The sequence below is a fragment of the Haemorhous mexicanus genome, chromosome 7 (assembly GCF_027477595.1).
Source record: "Haemorhous mexicanus isolate bHaeMex1 chromosome 7, bHaeMex1.pri, whole genome shotgun sequence".
In the NCBI taxonomy this organism is placed as follows: domain Eukaryota; kingdom Metazoa; phylum Chordata; class Aves; order Passeriformes; family Fringillidae; genus Haemorhous; species Haemorhous mexicanus.
In genome coordinates this window covers 30865709-30887618 of record NC_082347.1, presented here as the reverse complement: position 1 = coordinate 30887618, position 21910 = coordinate 30865709, and the positions used below count along the sequence as shown (strand labels likewise).

The following is a 21910-nucleotide window of genomic DNA, read 5'->3' as shown; positions in this document are numbered from 1 at the left end:
TAATGCCAGAAAAAAAAAAAAACAAAACCAAAAAACCAAACAAAACCCAACAACCCTGAAATAGAAATACAGATAAAAGTGCCTCTGTTTCCTACAAGCAAATGCAACTCCTACAAAAGTGGAGGCCAGGGTTCAACCCCGACTGCTGAAGCATCTTTATGATCCTGTGGTCTGGTGCTGCCTTTGTGGCTACGCTCGTTTGGGAGCTGTTTCCATGACAACTTCACTCTTTTAACATTATCCTTGTACTTCGTACTGACTGTGGTTCTTCTCCTTCCTCCACAGTTGGTTTCTGAGGATTCCACAAGTTATTTTTGGGAGTGGTATGAAATATAATTTTCATGTTTAACCTCGTGTTTCCCACTAAGTATTCTCATTAATTCTGTGGTATTTTGTGTACTAGCTAAGTAGAGTTTCCATCCTGATTGCACATGCTTTGTGCCACTGAAATTAGAAGGAATACTCATATTCATCTTTGAAAAGTACATGAGCTGAACTGGCAAATATGTGCAAAATAACTGAAAAAATCCTTTACAGTAAACTTAACAGGAGAAGATATCAGATTTCAGCGTAATTCTTACTTAAGCAAATACATTTGAAACACAGAGTAAAAAATATGAAAAATTGCTAAATACTGGCAAAAAAAAAACCAGCTATAGTGTTCTATAATAACACATCTTATTTTCCCTTCTCTTGCTGCATGATGGCTTTCATGAGAGCAACAGTGAAAACCAAATGACAATATTGGGAAAGCATTAGTAACTAAAGCATTAGGTGGTATCAGAGGTGTATGTGCAAAGGAGTGGCATTTTTTCCCTTAATTCAGTTATAATAACTGTACATCCTACTTGCTAAAGCAGCATTAAAACACACAACACTGTGTTACAATCAACTCCTAAATTTGAGAAGAGAAAGGTGTGACAAATTGAGATGTATCCCCACAGTGCTAAGCTGCTTTGCCTGTATCTTTCCCCAGCAGAGGACACTAACAGTTGCTGGCAGAGGTTCTCAGTTTTATCCAGCAGCAATGACAGCCCCAAACTAACTTAAAACCTCCCAGAAAGACAGTAACACAGTGGATCTTCATCTTGGATTACAAACATACTACAGTTATTTATTTGGTTTTGTGTCCTTAGGGAAAAAACCAACGCAATGCTTAATGCTTACCAATTTATTTTAGTGACTACAGCTTAAAATTCAGTCTATTCCAATAATAAACACACCTTTATTCCAAATGATGTAATTAGGAGTGCTTCCAAGAAACAATGTTATCAAGAAATAATTTTTAATCAAACCATTATTAGTAACTTCAGCTGTTCCCTAGAATTATGACAAACAACAAGCCAGAGTTGAAGCTGTGTACAGACTGTGGCTTTATCAGAAAATTATCCCACTGCCAGGTTGAGAATTTTATGATTTGTTTTTGATAATTTTATGATTTGTCTGAACATAGGACTTAAAAAACCTCGAAGTCCTTCATCTGGGAAGTTTTTATTGTAATTTGGCTTCTAATCATTAACATCTGTAAGGAGCTTTAGTACACTGGAGCTCAGAGCCAGCGTTCCTCCTGCTAAACCCTTTTCCAAGGAGACATTTGGAGCAGCTAAAGCTCACTGGAGCCTTCTCCAGACACAGACACCTTGGAGTGTTTTGGCTTCATGAGCAACAAGTCATTTTGTTTACTCGCACTTTGCAGACTTGTGTACATCCACAGATGTACAAGTATAGATCTAGTACACTCCTTTTTTTCTTTTTTTTTTTAATAGAATGGCTCAGTCAACCCACAGTTCCTCAGAGTTAAATTCCAAAACAAAACTGGGATCTGCTTTGCCCAGAGCTTTTCAGCCAGATCAGATGCAAGATAGCTGCAGCTGTTTGCTGACCCAGCAGAGCCATTCATTATGACAAAACATGAAAAAAACAGAGCATCTGACTTGAGCATAGAAAATTCTGTCCTTCCTAACTGGATATCAACAAGTCAACAAAATAATAAAGAAAGAAAAATGACAATTTCTTTGGGCTTTAAGAACCCTTCAACAAAGGCCTTCTGACATGTTACTAGGGGAACTACATAGTCCCAGAAATGCAATGTGGCATAGTCGTTAAGTTTAAAAAACTTGCTGTCAAAAAACTAAAGAATATTATTAAACACTCTGCATTTCATATAGCAGAAGGAAGGCATTAAAATACCTGCACTAAAACAATTTTTTAATGCATTTATTGCAGAAAATGATGACCTATAACAGATGTAACTTAACTGTCATTTAAAGTGTAAACATCTCACTAGCTCAAATATAAGGCAAATTTGAGAAAAGGTTATGTATAATTTGATCCTGCAATGTGAGCCATATTCAAATTTCACAATAAGCACAGCTAAATAGCTAGAGGAAAAGATTAAATTAAAGAAGATGAATGAAGCATCCTCACCCCTTTTCATTCTTTGCCCTCCTAAAATGAACAACAACAAATGCAGAATACTTCATATGTTTTAAGGGAAAATATAAACTATATAAGCAGTTTAAGATTGAGTGTTTTACAAAGAGATCCGGTTGTAGCAGAGGGGAAAGGAAATGAGACAATACATAAATACCACACTGAAACTGGCAACAGCTCTTGCAAAACTATCAAAGCATATATTCTGTTGCTTCATGCATACACTAGTCTGTTAAAGTGAAACTTCCTCTATTTCTGAAGGAGTAAAAGAAAGAAGTAGAGCAGCTTTACAAAGTTTTAACTAAAAAAGCTGTACATCATTATCCCTCACTTCTAAGTAAAATTGCTACAGAAACTAATATTCTATTTATAGTATTAATATATTTTTAAATGAAATTTAGAATTCTAGCAGAGAGTCATTCATTCCTTACATACCATCTCTAAGGCAACCTAACAGAAACCAACTGCAAAGACAGCAACAACAACTAAGAAATCAACAATTAAGGTGGTGTCATTCAGCACTCTGTAATGTAAACAAGTTATTTTCAAGTCAGTCCTACTATAAGAAACTTTATTAATTATAAAATTCACTCTGCTGGCATATGCTATTTAATGCTAGTACAGTCTATAACTTGCCAGTAGTTTCTCTTGTGTTGTAAATCCTGACCCTAAAGTTACACAGTACCTCACAAGCACAAAATGAAATTTCAAAAGGTGCCTCACACAGTTTAGCTGGCTGCCTTTGTGCTGCAAGTAGAATATCTCAGGAGATGAGAAAGAGCCTTCTCAATAAACATTTGGTATTCTTTGACAACTGGCTATTCAAGTACCACAAAAATAGCACCCTGGGTTCTGTAAATGAACTTCATTCATATTCAACACAGTAGTGGAATATGCTGCTTTCTGATGCTGCCTTTCAGATTAACTGTTTGGTTTGTTGGGGGTTTTTAATTGTTGAATTTAAACAACTAACCAATTATGAAAACTGACTACTCTGAAAAACTATATGAATGCAAATCCTGTTACTTATCAGCAATTCTCAAAGAAAATTTTTATTTAGAAGCATGCTACTGATGATGTTTTTAAAATTCTCATGTATAATGCACTTGCTGTTTGACATTTTACTGATTAGTGTAATTTGTTCAGCATTTACCTAGAATGCTACTGGAAAACACAGTAAAAACTAATAAACACAAATGACCATGGGAATAATTGCATAACTTGATAAAATTGTTTTTTAAAAAATCCAGATAAACAAATCAAGACCAAATTCTTCAAGTCTTTGAAAAGCTCAATGCACAAAATATGCAAAGGAAAACCTACTGCATTATTCAGACATTTGCAACTACCAAACATTTATCAATATCAATTTTCACATAACGTTGGAACATTGTTCTTCCTCTGACAGACCTGTTGAGAGTGATTGAACAGTTAAGCACAGGAGATGTTCAGGAGGAAGCATTGTTCTTGCCTCATAACAGTGTGGCAATGCTACTTTTCATGGAATTATAGAAGCTTTATTTTGTGCATGTCCTCAAGAAGTGATGTTGCACAGCTCTTAAGAGGTCTTGTTAAGAGAAAATGACTTCATTTCTTTATTCTTCTCCTTCTCTCTCTCTCTCATGTTTTTTGGTTTTTTAATTGAATATTAGGCTGAAAGCTTTTTGAAGCAGATTACTATCTTTTGTTTTATACTATCTTTTGTTTTATACTTGTACAGTATACAACAAAAGATATACAGAGAGGGAATGAAGAATTCCATTCCATTCGGAAAATTATTAAAGCCACTTCTTGCTCCAGAACACCTTACTCCAATTCAGTTTCTATACTTTCCTCATGAGTTAGATTTAGTGCCAAATAAGAAGTCTTAGAAAATTTCCAATCTTTTCTAGCAGTTATTGAGCATACCTAAAGTAGAAAAGAGAATCACCTCCTGAATTAAAACTGGGATCATAAGCTTATAGTCAATTTGCAGTTAAAGAAATGCCTAAATAACAAAATGCACCTAGCATGGACATCAGTGGTGCTAAGGGGCAGAACCACTGGCTGATAAAAACACCACCAGCATTTCCCACAAGTACCTTTTTATTAGTAGTTGCTATCAGCAAATGGCTCCTACAACAGGAACAAGTCTATTTTTCCTTTTGTCCTGACTAAAAGCATTCATCTGACATACCTTAACAACTCCAGAATATTAATATGCAACCCTTTGACAGCTTCAGAAGCCAACACTGACACTGTGCTGTCAATTTTCCCTTCCATTGGCAGTGTCACTTGTCTGGCCCTCTCGTCAGCTGGTCTGGGCAGCCAAGAAGATTACATGGACAATCAGCTTTTGCATGGCTTAGTTCCTGAAGCAGATCAGCACGGGGTTGGCAAGTACCAGGCCTGTCACAAGGAAGGATGTGGGAAGGACAGTCCCCTGCCAGAACCCTGCCTGCACAGACCTGCGCCGGCCGAAAACTGTTGTGGAAAAGAGTCATGGTAAGACCCTGACACTCATCATTTCAGTGTCACTCCTGCACTTACTAAAATGCACTGCTTTGGACAGCAATGTGTTGTTGTTGACTGTTTCATTTAGTAAATATCAGAGTTCCACACTGTTTTAGTGCTTGTTAGGGATTCAGAATAATCTTCTTTATATTGCACTGGCTAAAAGTGAGGTCCTATGTCAGGCCACTAAAGGCCACAAATTTACAACAGCATCAATAAACACTGAAACCAACACCACAAACAGTAGAGGAAAACAAGCCTGTACATGAGCTCCTTTTTATATTTCACTTTTAAGTGCTAAAGCCAGTGTGTGGGTTTTTTGTTTGTTTTTATTCAAATGCAACACAAAAATCAACAATCAGCTTACTGGGTTCTTAAGCTGGCCAAAACATCTGTATTTGCTACCAAGAGACAGTTTGAAATTCGAGCTATAGCCAAGAGCAAATGGGACATTGTCAGGTACCCCAGCTCTCCCTGTCAACAGGAAACACTTGTCAGTATTGTTTAAGTGGTGATTTTTAAGCTTTCACACTTTCCTTCCCAGAGAGATGAAAAATAGCAGACAGGTTACTTTAAAACTTGGTTAGCACATCTCCACTAATAGCAAAAACTAATTGGAAAGAGTGAAAAATTAAAAAAGCTCAGCTTAACTGAGAGAGTATCCATTTCTCCACATTACTGGGATGATTTGAGTTTGTTTTGGGGATAATTCCTGCTCAAACTATTCTGACTATATTGCCCCACGATGAGCACAGCTCACAGTGTGCTGTAGCTGCACAGACCTGAGCTTCTGACCCTTGACTACCCAGCAATAAAACCCAGAGAATTTTTGCCTGAATGGTGAACTGAAAGATTTTTGGCATGCACAGAAGTTAAGAAAGTAAAAGAATGAGAAGGACAATCAAAATTATTAAAGGATCAAGCTGTTGTCTCATAGTAAACAGACTAAAAAGTTTGGGCCTCAAACAGGAAAAGCCGAAGGCAGGGCAGGAACATGACTGAACTTCACAAAATAAAAAAAGGCAGCATATGAATTGAATAAATCCTGATTGAGACAATGGTTGTGAAGGAGATGAGGGTTAACTGCAACATTTTAATTTTTGCTGAGCCACTCAACATTTCTCCATTATTGTTTTACTGCATTTTGATTACAAAGGCATTAACTCTTTTCCTGGTAAAATACAATTGAGAAATACAATTTAAAAGTTTTCTTCTATAATCCACAGTGTAGATGTGTTAGAGAAAACCTTTGTTTTTACAGCATAAACCTGTTTCAGGAGAACCATTACCTAGGAGAAAAAGAAATAATAAAAACCTCAGTAAAAAGTCTTGCCAAGTTATTACACTATCACTGACAAAGTTACAGTAACTTTCCTCAGAACTCTTTCTGAATCACAGCTATGACTAACACTTCTGGAGACAAAACCCAGTTCCTTAAAGTCTTCCTTGAACAAGGAAGTCTCAGATCTAAAAGGCCATTCAAGGAGATATGAAGAAAGCAAAGGGACAGTCTCCTCCCAGCTTATTACTAAATTACATGGATTAAAACCCAATTCTGCCTTAGGATGGGGATTCACCATTGCTTTCATACCAAGTAAATCAATTGTGATGTAAGGCACAATTTCAGTTCTGAGGTAATGGTTCCCCCACAAAAAACTTTACTTTCTGTTCACCCACTCATTTTAAGTAACTGCATTATTGCAACTTCAGAAAAAAATCATCCTGAAAATAATAAAGTTTATTTATTCACAATGGCATCCTTCATTTTCCAATTTTCTGAAACAGACCAATTTTCAGGATGGAAACTTGAAGCTAACAGTCAGTCCTCTGTAGTAACAAGAGATTTAGCAAATTTTAAACACTAATCAATAAATTGATTTGACTATTCAGTATGGTCTTTATTTTTCTCTTCTCCACAGAAAGTTAAGTAAAATTTGAAAATCGTATCATCATTTTCTTGCCTCAGAATATTCTTAAAGCTACATTTTGTGTGGAACTTGATTCAAGCATGAGTCTAGGTTGGAGCAATTTCTTGCTCTAGGCTATGGGCAATCACCTAATTAGAAAATGGCTAAAAAAATACAAGCATGCAAGGCAGGGGGGAAATACTTTGTGTCTCACTCAGCTTCCAATTTACAATTCATGCTTAGCTGCCTTACGTTAACCTCTCTACATATACACATGCACTCCCACAAAATACTGAAAAATCCAGTCTTAATCCAAAATAGTTTTTAAAAAACCAACCAAACAAACAAACAGCACCACCCCCAGGGACAAATCTATAACTTTAATATTTTAACTTACATTTACATACACTGAAAACTCCTTCAACAAACACCATATCCTCCTAAAACAAAGTATGGTACCTTAAGCAGGTGAATTAAATATTAAAAGAATCTTACATTAACCTTTTATTGCATTTTTTTTTTTTGCTTCAGATACATCATCTGCTGCATATATTTCAGTTGGTTTGTGTCATGAATGTAGATCATATTCAACAGAAAATCTGAAATGCCAGTAGAAATTAACATTCCCAGTAAAGCCTTCATTTTCTGTTGAAGTATGAATACCATTACAAAGTGGTTTGAGGTAGCCTACTAGCTTTTATTGAATATTAGACAATTTTTATTGCCTGACATCCTTCAAACATATTCCTCAAATACTGGGTCTTCTTTCCCTCTAATAAAAATTCCTTCCCATTTGTGAGTGGAGAAATTGTATTTCCACATGACACATTTGAGATATATCTGAGACTTAAAATTTCTTTCAAGCTTTCCATACTGTAATCATGTTATAAAGTCATTAAATATGAACTAGAGGGGGTATTTTACATGGCTTTGGAGAAAAATTATAAAACATCACTTCTTTTACTCTGTGCTATTAAATCACTCTGCTTTCTGTGCTATTTATTCCACCTGCTTTGTTTTCTAACTGTAAATTTCATGGCTTTTCCATCACTAAACATAGAAAACTGGAACAATCCAAACAGTATCAAAAGAAAAAGATAGCATAAGCATTGTAGAGTTGACTAATTTGGCAGCTACTGTAAAATAAGACAATAGGCAAAAGAGGTGAGACACTATGAATTTGCCAACTCTGTGTATAATCTGAATATAATTAAAGGTTATTGGGGAAGCACAAAGAAGCAAAGACTGAAAAAGTATTTATAAATGACACATCAGCCACCAGGGTCTCAAGGAATGTATTTATAATCTCAAATCAGAGAGTTTAATTACAGACTCCTCTTGAACACAGACGCAACTGCCATTGAAGGAAAATGATATTTACAATCTTAGGAGATTCTCAAAACGTGGGTCATGGCCCACAAAACATGGAATTCATAAGTGTGTTTAATTTAAACAATGACAAAATCAACTAAAAAGAAATCTCAGACTGGGGATTGGGATATCTGCAAATACAAACCCAACAAATTATTTCTAAAATATTGTTTACAGGGTGGTCAAATCTAAAATTTGAGTCACTACCAACAGAAACCTTTCAACTATTGCCCTGCAACACTGAAACACATGTGTTACTACTTGAAGGCTTGTAGCTCTGGAGGACCCTGCCAATGATTAAAGGTTTAACTACATTCTCTATAAAACTGTTTACAAACCCCAAAAATCAACAAACCCCCCCCAAAACCCAGAGCAGAAATATTTCATTAAAAGGACTGCATGTGACTTAAGATAGAAGTATTACTTCACTAAGTCAGAACAGCTTAAAGAAGCTTCATTCTGCAATCTATTTGACTTGAAACAATCACATTTAGCTTTGAAATCTTAAGTTTTACTCTCCAGACAAGAAACCACAGTCCAAACAGTTACACAAACAGCTGAGAAATATGATGTATCAGATGACATAAGAAAAACAAAAGGGAACTTAATAAACATGAATGAAATCAAATAATGAGTTCCTATTTACTTAAGAGTTTTAAACAGTTTACATAACAATGTTCACACCTTGGAAAAGATGACTACCTTACCAAGAACTGATCATAAGCATTCTATAATTATCCTCCACAAATTGTCTGCAGTTTTAGTTCAAATGCAACAGACAGACAAACAATACATTACTCATGAGTTAAGTATTGTGATGCTGATTTGAAGCCAAGTGATGCAAATATGTCCAAAAAGTTCCTTTTGAATATTTCCTTGCTACAGACAAAAAGGAAAAGTAAGTAACAAGTAACCATTTCAGTCAAGCAAGTTATCTCAGTCCACAATTTACAGATGAGTTTCTGGCAGTACCATTTCCTCAGAAAACTCAGCTGGAGTGACAATAGGTGTAAAGAGCTCTGTAAAGCTTTCCCTTTGACAGATTTTCCAGAGTTTAAATCAGCGATACTGCCTTTTCCTTATCTAGTATCTTCTAATCAGGCTAAAACTGCAATAGTGTGAAAATAAAGATAACATTGTAGGGCAAGTCACCAAGCTGATCAGCAAGATTACAATCATTTGCCTTCTATGAACTGTCATGCATCCTTTTTCATCATTCACAGCAGCCCTAGAGGACTCGGGCTACTTTTACAGAGATTACTGTTCATAGCAAGCTTTCAGTAAAGTTTAGTTCTATTTTACTTAGACTAAATATTTAAAATGTCATATTGGCACCTTATACATTCCTCTCTTGAGAGTAAATCAACTCTCATATCTCCTCTATCTGCTAATGCCTCAATGGCTAAACAAAGCAACACAGTACTTTAGAGAATATTATTAATTCAGATCTCCTGAGGGCAACTGCACCATTCCACTGCTCCAGTTTAATGAGAGGTCAACTTATATAGCCAATTACAAATGAAAATAAATTAGAAGAAAACATATTTGGTATAGCAAACAATTTTAATCAAAATTGCCAAGAGTTCTGCACCACTGATTGATTCTTCTGTATTGAACTTCAATTTAGAACATTTTCACCTGCTATTTCTTTCCAGGTCTGGGCTCATGGCAGACCCACATGAAACTTTTCTGTGAAACACCATGTTTGAGTGGAAGCTTTCAAAAATGAGTTTATCTTCCAACTAGTACCAAACATGCAGGACTTCAGACAAACTCAAGCAACATCCTTCTAGAGGGAACTATATCATTCATAATCTGCAAAGTTTCAACAGTTCTAACAAATTCTTCTAAAGAATTAGTGGAACTAATGACACCACATCAGTAAAAAGATAAAGACTAGAAAAAACAAAGCCCATCTGTGCTCCAAGCTTAGATACAGTAAGTGGTCAAAACTTGTTCTTGAGATTCCTAGGTTACAGATCTAAAAGATATCCACCCTAGGAAGCAGCATGATCCATTAATATCATCTGGATAACTTCAAATTAAAATATCCAACTGCAGGAATTTAGAACAATGTGCTGGAAGACCAAAGAAGTTATAAATTCTCCTTGCTCTGTCCTTAATTTGTTTATAGGTCAGACTAATTAATGCATTTTCTAGGATTAGAAAATAAGTTATATGTTAGTGGTACACAAAAAAGTACTTCTAAGCAGCTACCAGCAGTCAGTTCATATTTAAATATTAAAAGGAATTAAGAACACATAATCATTAAATGATATCATCAGTCCAGTCTCATTAAATCACTACTTAAAAATTCTACTTGTTTCTACCTGCTGTATAAGACATTAAGGCAAAACCAGGCTGTCCTAGAAGTCATATAGGCACATTATAGATAAGGTAGTTTCCAATACAGATATAAAAACTTAAATGAAGCAACACCATTGGATTATTTGACTTGAAGAAACATTGTTGTCAAAAGTCCACTATGACCAGCCAGAGATGAGCTGGTACTGGCCACTACTGCCAATAGAAGTAAATATGAACACTTAATGTAGTTATTATTTTCAGAGGATAATGCAATTAGGTAATGCTGTTCACCATGATTAGGGTTATCAGTTTGCAAAAAATTTCTTCTCTGAACATAAAGAAAAAACAGATTTTTTTTTTTTTTTTATCCAAGCACCAGTTAATTGCTCAGCGCTGGAAAACTTGTGCTAGTAACTTCATATGAAGTTTTTATTTTCTTTTCTGAACTACTATGACAACTTTGTATACACAATGCTTCCAGCATTTTAGATTTAGTGTAATAAATGAGATATTATAAAGGGGCAGAACACTCCAGTTCAAACAAAGATGACTGAATGAAATTCCAAGCCAGACAAGTCCAAGTCCAAAAATATTTATATTTTAATAATAATTAAAATATATATATATACTATCTCTATATACACATACCATACAGAGATACTCTGTCTTATATCGTATAGTGCCACATATGTTTTACCTCTATAGTATCTGTTCCCACGGAAGACTTAAAATTAGTACATTTGTGCAGATGGTACCCATAATAATCATAATCGTGGCCAAAAGTACATTAATTTCTTGGAGGAGTATCTTCTAGCAAAGGGCTCAGAGATGACAACAACTAGACACTATGAAAATGCCTTCCTGCAATGTAAGGCTTGTATATGAGTGTACAATGTTCTTACTGCCAAAAGAGGCTGGCAAATTTTACTGAAATATAGGCCCAAGACTTAGTTTAATTCAAAAGGTTAACTGAGGAAGATAAACATCATTAATGAAAATGCAGATATCTGTAGCAAGAAAGAGCCATACATCACATTAGGCATTTGAAAAGTCTGTTTTCACATCATCTGAATATTTACTTCTGGGAATTCAGAAAATAGTTTAAAGTTGATGAAAGTCATGAACACACTGATCTACCTTGAAGCAATGTTTACAATGTGCACAGAATTGCGATTTGACACAACAGGGTACTAGAACACACAATACAGCAACATGATATAATAATGTAACTACTTTCTAAAGCAAACTGATATAATTACAATAAGAGCCCATGTTTTTTCAGGGCACTTAACCTAATCAAATCAAGAGCAGTTTCAAACTGTCCCTCTTTTGTTTTAGGAGCTTTTTGTGTGTGACTGCCAAATTTCAAAGTTGAAATCAACCTCCAGTGTCTATCAGAACTCTAGCAATCCACTCAGTAATTCTAAATAATCCATGAGGAGCACATAAAAGAGATTGGAAAAAAAAAATTCTCTAACACTGAAGTACTGCAAGGATCTATAAATTGTAAAAGGACAGAAATCCACACCATTATTCATTAGCCAAGAGCAAAAAGAAAACAGCCTAAAAGTGGCCCCTTTGAAGAGCCTGAAAAGGGCCAGAATAAAAAGTCCTACAGGGCTATAAACCTTTGCCATCAGTAATCTGCAATTAGAGAGCTCCTCTGATCACAAGAGACTTGCAACAGCAGTTGAAATAAAGTATTTCTTAACAGTACTTGCAAGTCCGTGAATACAAATGTATGCATTGTCAGAACTCAAAAGCCCTTAGAATGCAACAAACAGATTCAAAGGAAATAAGCTCTTCTAGAAATTTGGCTAAGGTATTAAAAAAACAAAACAAAACAAGATCCTTGATTATTGTACTTGATTGCAAAGAAGGAGAATGAATCACAAGTTTTCAATGACATTAAGACTTCTGTACACAAAATGAATTATCACAGGACAGCATTTTTAAGTAAATAATTTAATCAGGGAGGCTTCCCAGTACTGTCAGAATCATTTACAGTTGGGTTTGAGTTTTTACTTAAGTATTTGACACTTTGTTCAGAAGATCAGTTACACAACTAAACTAATTACCCCTCCATGGGAAATCATAGCATGCAACCAATCTAACCTACTTTTTAGAAATTCAAAGTACACAAACACTTATTTATATGGCAATTCCATTGTAACATGCATCTGCCAAAACGCTGTCACACACAGATCCTAAGATCTTAAACAAAGGCAAATGTACTTTTGGCAAATGTAACTGACACTAGGGTGATGGGGGGGCTGGCAAATAAAACAAAATCCATTACACAAAATGAAAGCCCCAACCCCCACACTTCCATTACCTAAAGACAAAGTCTTCAAGCATTCTTGAGAGCTTTGTTCTGGCTTATAGTCTTGAATTCAAAATTTGAGAAGGTCTTGAATGTCTATTCCTGCGGCTTCTCATTTGAGGTGTATATCCACAAAAGAACAACCTAACACACCTTTCCTGCTTCCCACACTGTTTCTTGGGCAGCACACTCAGGTGTGGGAACACAAGTACAGTTTGTTTCTGAGTGTAAGCCTCCTTCTCAAACCAGATGGAAACAAAAAGAATGCTGATGAACACATGCAGTAACCTACTTCTTTTTTTTTAATGGGGAATTTTTTTCCAGTAATACTGCCTCTTAATTCTCATAAGGGCCAACTTCAACAAGTGGACCAGGGCAATCACCTCTGTAATTCTGCCTACGATCAATTTCAACAGTGAGCTCTGTCATTTCATTCAGAATTAAATCTCGAAGTGAAAAGTGACATCCAAGTGGAAAACATTCTCCTGTTTGTATACAGAGTACACCGAAATGCCGTGCTCAGACACCTTCCTCAACTACTATTGCTAATACAGACATGCCTACAGATGAAGTGAGAAGAGGTTTGCAGATGGGAGGGGAAGTGCACGTGGGGGAAGAGGAAAACACATTTAGTATTATATCTGAGGCATATTTTCAGAAAATGGGAATCAAAACTCCACTGTGAAGCTCAAATTCAAACTTTAATACTCTGGAAGCACTGTTAGAGATGTGATGTTTTTGTGGTGAGCAGGCTTTATGATAGAGCAAATCCAGACATATTCCCAGCCTTTTAAGAAAAAAACCCCAGAACTCAAATCTTCAAAAATGACAAAAGAACCACCATCTAGACTGTGTACTACACCAGCGTCTAAATAAACTAGATGTTCTTAATATAGAACATTGACACAAATTCCTTGGGTGAAATGACCCCACCTAACATTCTGACCGTACTGTGGCACTTCTGCTCAAATATACAAACAGGTGATACCACCACAGCACAAGAGAACCTAAAATAACTTCTACCAAAAATAGCACAAGTTTCATGAGTACCCAGATTTCATAAACTCTCAAATGCAGTACTCTGAATATGTTTCTTGACCGAATTAGCTCTCAGAAAGACTGTAAATGCCATCCTCTCATGCTATTTTTTCTTAGTCTCCAGAACCAGCTCCAGAGCTTCAATTCATGTCAGCTCCCAATTCTCTCATGCCTATCCACCAGGATGTTTTTTCCATGCTATCCATAAACCAAACATGGAGCATAAACACCCTTTTAGAAAAGGGGCAACGTAGATGAAGATTTGCCTGAAAGCTGATGTCTTATCAAACACTAGCAGGGCTGTATCTATGTCATTGTAGTCTACTTGGCTTGATAAATTCTAGATAAGCATCCTTAAAAACCTACTTGTACCAGTACACTTAAAGATTTAAAGAGCAAACAACTGAGAGAAGTTAGGAGATCCAACACATGGATTACGACACACAGGGAAAGCCAGGAGAACACAGCTGTTTAATTCAACTCCACATGGAACAAGATGGGAGAATGCCCATTAAAGCAACGACAGCCTGGCTCTGTACACTACACATGAAGCAGAGGAGTCAGTTTTACTGTTCATGGGGTTCCTTCCATACAGGAAAGAAAAAAAAAAAAACCTATGAACTTATGAACTTCAGATCCAAGAAAATGCAGTCTTTGTAAGGTTAGCAGCCATACTGTACACGAGTCCCAAAAAAAACCCAAAACACAGAGAAGTGAGCAATCCAGCAGCAGGCAGGGTGGAGCAAAGGCGGGACAATGACCTAATAGGTCTTTTCTATCTTTAGTTTCACGAGGCTCCGTGGCCAACAGGCGCCGGGATGCCCCGCTCTGCCTCCGGCCGCGTCCCCCCACAGCGCCCAGCGCCCCAGCCAAGTTGTCCCGAACTCGGCGCTGCCAGCAGGGATCCCGAGAGGGAGCCGGCAGACAGGGAGCCCGAGGCAGCGCTGCAGGCACCAGCAACGCTCCGAGTCACTTCTCAGCTATGAGAACACAAGCGAGCCGCGCTGCCCGCCCTTACCTTGAACACTTTACCGAAAGCACCATCGCCCAGCTCTCCTATGATTTCCCAGAACTCCTCAGGGTTCAAATCCCTCTTGACGTGCTCGTATTGTTTCTTCTTCTTCTCGCCGCCCAGCTTGAAGATCTTACGAAAGTTGAAGAAGGACATTTTGGCTGCAGCCGAGGGATGGGGCAGGCGGCGGTGCCCCCTCCGCCCGCCGGGACCACCTGGCGCGGGCGGTGATGCCGGGCGCGATTCCCACGCGGAGACCAAAGTCTTGGCGTCGCCCGGGAAGCGCCGTCACTGCGGGGAGACAACACCCCGCGATGCCCCGAACGGGGCCGGGCTCGGCGCTCCTCTCCCCGACGGGCTCGGCTGTCCCTACTCGGCCGGGCCGGTCACCATCGCGGCAGCAACAAGTGCCGGGCTCGCTCCTCGGGACGGGCGGCGGCGGAGCCGGAGGAGGGGTCACGGCTCCGCTGGGAGGGGGCAGCTGCTACGCGCCGGGCAGGGGGGAGCGGTCACGTCCCGCCTCGCAGGACGGGGCGGACGCAGGGAGGGGCGGAGGCTGCCCCGCTCCAGGCTCCGGGCCGGTGTCCTCGCGGAGCGGCGTCCCGGGGTGGCACCGCGGCGGAAAATGACGCTTCGCTACCGGCCTCTCTCCCACTCGCTCGCTCCCTCGCCCTGTCGCGAAGCGGGGATCGGGCGGCTCCGCTTCCTGCGGGGCGGCACCGGCGGCACCTCCGCCCCCTCCGCCCTCGCTCCCGCCCGCCGCCGGCGCGTGCGCCCCGCGATCCCGCACCTCTTCCCGCGCTCCCGGAACCGCCTCGCTCCCCTCCCGCCGCTACGCCGCCGGCGCACGCGCAGCAGCGCGCGCCCTCCACCGCTCCCCCTTTTCCCCGGCGCGTGCGCACGCGCCGCACCGGCAGCACGCGCGCGGCCCTCCCCCGCCAACGGCTCGGGCCCGGCACAGGCGGGGGAAAGAGGCGGGGCTTGTCATGACACGTGACTCGGCCGCGACGGCCCCAGCCAATGGGAGCGCGCGGAGGCTACGGGCGGGTAAGTCGGTGTCGGGCTCAAGATGGAGGGGGCGCCTTCCCCAACCCCCCCGTACCTCAGACCAGCGTGACAGCGACGGCGTGGGGATCGAGTGCTCGTCCCTCCCTCTGTCGTCTTTCCTTTTAGTTCTCTGCGTGCTGTTACGGGAGGGGTGTGTGCTAGAGGAACCCTTTTTCCTCTGACCCCGAAGGACACCCCTCGCCTCCCCCTGCCGCGCCGCTGTCCCGTGCAGGGAGGGTGTCCCCAGCCCTGTGGTAGAGGGCGATGTTCTCTAGGCGGGGCACAGCTTCCCCTCAGGGCTGGCTGGGTGCCCTGAGTCCCCAGGCCGCCGCGGGAGCCGAGGGGCCCTGGGGCTCCCTCTGTGTGTCAGGAGCGCTGTGTGGGCAGGTAGTGCCTCCTAGGGGGCTGGGGCTTGGACGTGGAGCTCTGAGGGAAGTGTTGATAGCAACAGACGACGTTGGAAAAAACTTTCTTTTGTTTGTGATGCTATCCCTTAACCTGCTACTAGTTTATCTTCTGTCATAGCAGGGTGCGATGTTCTTGTGCTGCCCGTTTGGTGTCTTCGGTATCTTATTTAATCACTGGGACAGGCCTGAATTTCCTTATCTCACAACCTTCTCTTCCCACAAGTGATTTCTTCCTCACCCTGAAGTATAATTGTATTTTAATAGTTGTGTTGTGTACATGCCACCCAATGTGGGGCGTTTCCTCGCTTGAAAGCAAGAGGCGTTCCCGTTGCCTGGATTAGGGGCAATTAGCAGTCCTGGACACAGAGTTTGGGCTGTGACAGGCTGCAAGTCCAGCAGCAGCTGAGGCGATGCTGAGACTTCAGAGACATCTGACAGTGAGACAAACACCCAGGGAAAATCGTATAATGCCGTATCCTCATATGAACCGGAGTGCCTGCAATTGCCATTAGCTTAAGCTGCATGATGAGCTTCTGAAGATCAAGCCTGTGGTGTGCATCATTCCCCAGACCATTTTATTAGCGTGACACTAGTTTGCTATATGAGGAGAATAGTCCCTGTGTAAATTCAGTAATAATAATGAGGCATTGAAATGCCCCTGACACAAAGCATTTATGAATCGAACAACAGTGTTCTGTCATGAGTCAATTTCTTTAAACTGTATAAAATCAGTTTCACGGGTAGTCCCATCCTATGAATAGAGAGCCTTTCAAGTACTCTTGCTAAACTGATTTGTTGTAATAATCAGCGTTTGTTTTTCAAAAATGATATTCGGCTTTATGGGTTCCTTGTACTGATGGCTCTGCCACAAAAAGTAAAACTGTTCGGGGGGGGTGTTAAAACCAAGGCTGTTTATGTGTGTGAGGGCAAAAACAAGAAACAACTGCAATCCCAAGGATCTGTTTTATCATGGGTGATCTGGCTGGCTGGCTCCACCTATTAATTTCATAGGCAAGTTTCATTCAGATAGTTTGAACTAAATACAATAACAAAGAGAGTGTTACCAGCAGCAATTTAGCTTCTAATATAATTTTTAAAGTTCAGTTTCTTTTTCTTCTCTATAATTTTTCTTTTGCCCTTTCAGATGGGATGATAGCTTTGATTTGGATATTAAAATACAATGATGGCTTAAATAATAATTTTCGTTAAAATTTGTAATTTAATATTTTGATTTTAACTTGCTTTCTGTTGGATAAAAAGTGCTTTGGGACTAATTTCTGTAGGTTTATTTAAACTGACTGGTTGATAGAGGATGGGGGGGGGAAAGGAATCCAAAGCCATAGCATAAATGACTTGTATTGTGGCAGGATTACCTTTTCTTTAGCCTCAGGGTTAATGGCAATGAAGTGGGAGGGGGACATGGGGGTGTTTACGTGTGAGTGTTAGAGTTTGTGATATCTGGAAAGAATTGCAAAGCTAAAAGAAAATTTGGTAAGTTATATGTGAACAAGAGAAGTTGAGCTGGCAGTTGTGGGCTGGGATAGCAGGGCCTGGTTCTTCCTCAGATCTGTTACAAACGTTGAGCTATGCAGAGTTCACACACAGCATCTCTGCCTGGGTCAGTTCCTGTGTGACAAAGGAGGCTCAGAGCACAGTGTTGGTGCCATCCTACCAATGACTGAACGTTAGCAGGTACTGCATGTGTGCTGCTTTAGTCTTGTATAAACACAGTCTTCCTGTTCCAGAGAGCTTCTAATTCATATAGCATTGAAAATACAAGATGAAAGTCTGGTATGAGAAGGGAGCACTTAATCTAGTGATAAGGCTTTGCTTTTAACTTCTTCTTTCTTACTCTTGAACAAGTAATTCAAGATAAAACCAGGATATATGAAAAGGAAAACTATGACTCTGTCTCATTTTTTTCCTTATTCTTTCACTCTGGAGTTACAGCTTGCCACTCAATCCTGAAAATAAACTCCATAAGGTGAAGGTTAAGTGCTAGTAGCAAATCCTTCCCAATTTGCTGTGACTTCCTGGTTTGGAGGAGGCTGTATGAAGCCTGGATTTTGTGTGTGGTTTTTTTTTTTGTTCCTGATGGCAGGAGTTCTTAGCAACTGTAAATGTTTCCAGATGGTAAGGATAAAAAGGTAAAAGTGAATTATATTAAAATTTTTCTTTTAGGAATTTAAATCAATGCTTTTTGAAAATTCATTGCTTCCTTTAAATGTCAGAGGAAGATGTTAAAGATGTTAAAGAGCTATCTTGATTGAGTATCAAATATACTGGCTAAAAATAGCTATAAACTCTTCATGACAACCTTTTTCATCTCTTTGTGAATTAGAAATCTCCTTTATACTTCCTGCTGCTTAATATCACCATCCTTTCTCATTGACTCAATCACTTACACTTGCCACTGTTCCTAACTCCCTCTTTAAGTTGTTTCTTTTAAACTGCTCCAATTTCTCTTAGTTGAAAGTAAACACTTCCGAAATTTAATTTGAAATGTGTTCTTCACAAGATTTATTGCCCTTTTGCTGCAGTCCTACATTCTGTTTTCATTTCTTTTAAAATATTTAATGGTATATTTTTATATTGTCTTGACTTTCTGTCCACCCACACTTTCACTGATCTTCAAAATTCTTTCTGGTGATTGAGCTCATTGAACTGCTGTAAGGTCACAGGTGGCTTGTTTGTGGTTAAATCTGGAGTGTAATTCTTGTTTCATCCGTCTTAGTCTGTCTGTCACCTTTGGCACTCAGCACTGTCCTTTCTGCTTTCTTTAATCGATGTAGGCCATGTTTTTATTGATATTTTTTAGTTGTGTGGTGGCATTTTTTCATCAGCTCTGCCATTTCTCCTCTGATCTGTTCCCAAAGTTAACATTTTGTGCTGTATTGGGCTCATTTCAGTCTAAGCACCTTCTGGATCGCTGTAGTGATCCCCAGTGCTGGGGCATGATCACTGTCCTGGTCCTGTGGTCACACTGTTTCTGATTAAGGCCAGGATGCCACTGGCCTTCTTGGCCACCTGGGCAACTCTTGGCTCATGATCAGCTGCTGTTGACCAGTGCCCTTCAGTTCTTTTCCTCTGGGCCATTTTCCAGCCACTCTGTCCCAGCCTGTAGCCCTGCATGAGGCTGTTGTGACCCAAGTGCAGGACCTGGCACTTCCCCTCCTTGAGCCTCACATCACTGGCCTCAGCTCATTGATCCAAGCTGCCCAGATCCCTCTGCAGAGCCTCACTGGCCTCCAGCAGGTCAACACTCCTGCCCAGCCTAGTGTTGTTTGTGAACTTAGTGAGGGTGCACTGATGCCCCATCCAGATGATGGATACAGATGCTAAACAGGGCTATACCCAGCTCTGGTCCCTAGGCACAGCCCTTGTGGCACCGCTCACCACCACGCTCTGGGCCCAGCCCTCCAGGCAGTTTTGTGGCCAGCAAAGAGAGCCCCCCATGGGCTGCCAGCCTGTCCAGGAGAATGCTGTGGAACACAGTATTGAAGACTTTTCTGAAGTCTTCAGTGGGACAGCATCCACAGCTTTTCCCTCATCCATTGGGTGGATCATCTGGTCATAAAAGGAGGTCAGGAGATCAAGCAGGACCTGCCTTCCCAAAAGCCATGATGGTTGGGCCTGACCCCTTGGATGTCCTGTGGATGCTGCATATACAGCTCTCCTAAAGGCTTTCTAATAAATGTACCATTGATAGAGCTGTGTCTTAGAGACTTCTCTTTCTGTTATGCAGAACAAAAAGAGACTTAGTCTTGTACTCAGTAGTTTATGAGCATTTATGATATGTGTAACAGGAATAGTTCAGTCATAAATAATACAGGAAAAAATTAATAAATAAACAGGAAAAAATTATAATACCAGAAGTTGGACACTAAAGAGCTTGCCCATATCTTAACCAGAATCAATACTCAGGCTCCTATCAATAAACTGGGTATACTACTATTTATTAGATGGTTTGGGGTTTTTTACTGCCTTACTGCAGGATCAGTTCATCTAAGAATTGCCATAGAAACGTGGCATTTGGAAGCTTCAACATATAAGGATATAGCTCGATGTTTGCAGTAAAAAAAATTGAATATTAAAATGTTTAGGAATTGGATTGATCTAATTTTGGCTTCAGAAAAGTCTGTGTGTTTAATCTGAATTTGCCATACTTTTTCAGCAGTCAGTGGGGAAATGTATTTTCACAGGGCAATTCACCTTCCCCATTTAAGATACTTATCTTTATCACAGTATTTGACTGTGTGAGGTGAGTTTTCCTGGCAACATATAATGGGAGTTCTTCCTACCTATGGAGACTCCATTGCCAGCAGAACTCTTGGAGTGTATTTCTCCTGATGTCAGCAACACTTCTGGGAATGATGACAGAGCAAATATAAAAATTGCCAAATTACCTGAATGTTTCCAAGTAAACCTGTGATGTTTTATTGAATAGACTTTATCTGAAATTAAATGGCAGAGGAAAAAGCCATAATATAAATATCAAAGTTTGAATAAGGATCAGATATTTCAACAAATAATGCAACAATGTTTCTTGGAAACATGGCATATCAAAAGCATTCAAGTTCTAACATGTTGACTTTATTGAGCTATAGCAAAAAATTGGTTTTTTTCTTATTGCTTCCAGTTGATGTGCAAGAAAACCCTCTTAAAGACTGAGATTCAGAAATAGTCATATGTCTTTGTAGGAGAGTGAGAAACAAACCTCAGATTTAATGGAATGTGTCAACAACTTGAAAATGACATAGCTGATTCTTTTTGATTAATTGACTAATGCAATTAAGAACTTCAGATCCTCATGATAAAGCTTTTCAAGAAGGCTGCACACTTTTTGGTTTGTATTTAACTCAAAAAGCTCATTTTATAGGAATTTTCAGTTAATATTAAACTACTGAGCTGCACTGCTGGATAGTTGCATTTTTTTCATAGAGTACTTAGTCTAATAGAAGTTCTCTCCATATTGTGACGACTGTAACAACCTTTCACAGAACCATGCAGGACCAAGTCCATCTAGGACACTTTTTTAAAATAATAATATCCTTTAAAACACTACTACTCTTAGCTATAGTGCTTTATTCCTTCTAACAATTTTAATAATTTGGGGTTATATTTCATTTGAAATGAGATTTATTTGATCAAAGCTGTACATGAACACAAAGCAAATTATTTCAAACTTGTGGAGCCCCCTCCATCTGATAGCTATTAGAAGCTTTAGTTAAATCACATGAAAGCATGTCTTGCAAATGCTGCACCCTTGTTGCCTTTCCTCCAAATGGTAATTAAACCTTTTCCTCTTGCGTAGCAGTCACGAGCTGATTTGCTCTTTTTGTTTGTGGCTTTCAAATTTGCATTAGTTCACATAGTAGCTAGGATTAGAAATTTATTAAGGGATAAAGATAGCTTTGCATCTCAGTATTGCTCTCAGTCAATGCTGGCACAAAAAAATGTCTGAACAGAAAGCCCACATGTATTGCTGCTTTTCTTTCCATAAATCCTGATTTTCTTTCACTGTTTCCCAGGAGCTTTTTTTTTCCAGAATGGGCTTTGTGTTCTCTTGGGA

General features: G+C 39.6%; 2 protein-coding genes across 5 annotated transcripts in view; one reads left to right on the top strand and one right to left on the bottom strand.

The window, feature by feature from the left end:
• The window catches only part of SLK (STE20 like kinase), a 49695-nt gene extending 34061 nt beyond the window's left edge, over window positions 1-15634 (bottom strand). For 2 of the 3 annotated variants that reach the window (XM_059851918.1, XM_059851920.1), the window contains exon 1: window positions 14891-15633. In XM_059851918.1, coding sequence (XP_059707901.1) covers window positions 14891-15040 — 150 coding nt within the window. In that variant the 5' untranslated portion in view covers window positions 15041-15633. Of the gene's footprint in view, window positions 1-14890 lie in introns of all 3 variants that reach the window. The other variant, XM_059851919.1, reaches the window with a different exon arrangement.
• A 169-nt stretch (window positions 15635-15803) lies between these two features.
• Window positions 15804-21910, top strand: part of STN1 (STN1 subunit of CST complex) — a 41947-nt gene continuing 35840 nt past the window's right edge. For both annotated transcript variants that reach the window (XM_059851924.1, XM_059851923.1), the window contains exon 1: window positions 15804-15931. The gene's annotated coding sequence lies outside the window, so the exon portion shown is untranslated. The remainder of the gene's footprint in view (window positions 15932-21910) is intronic.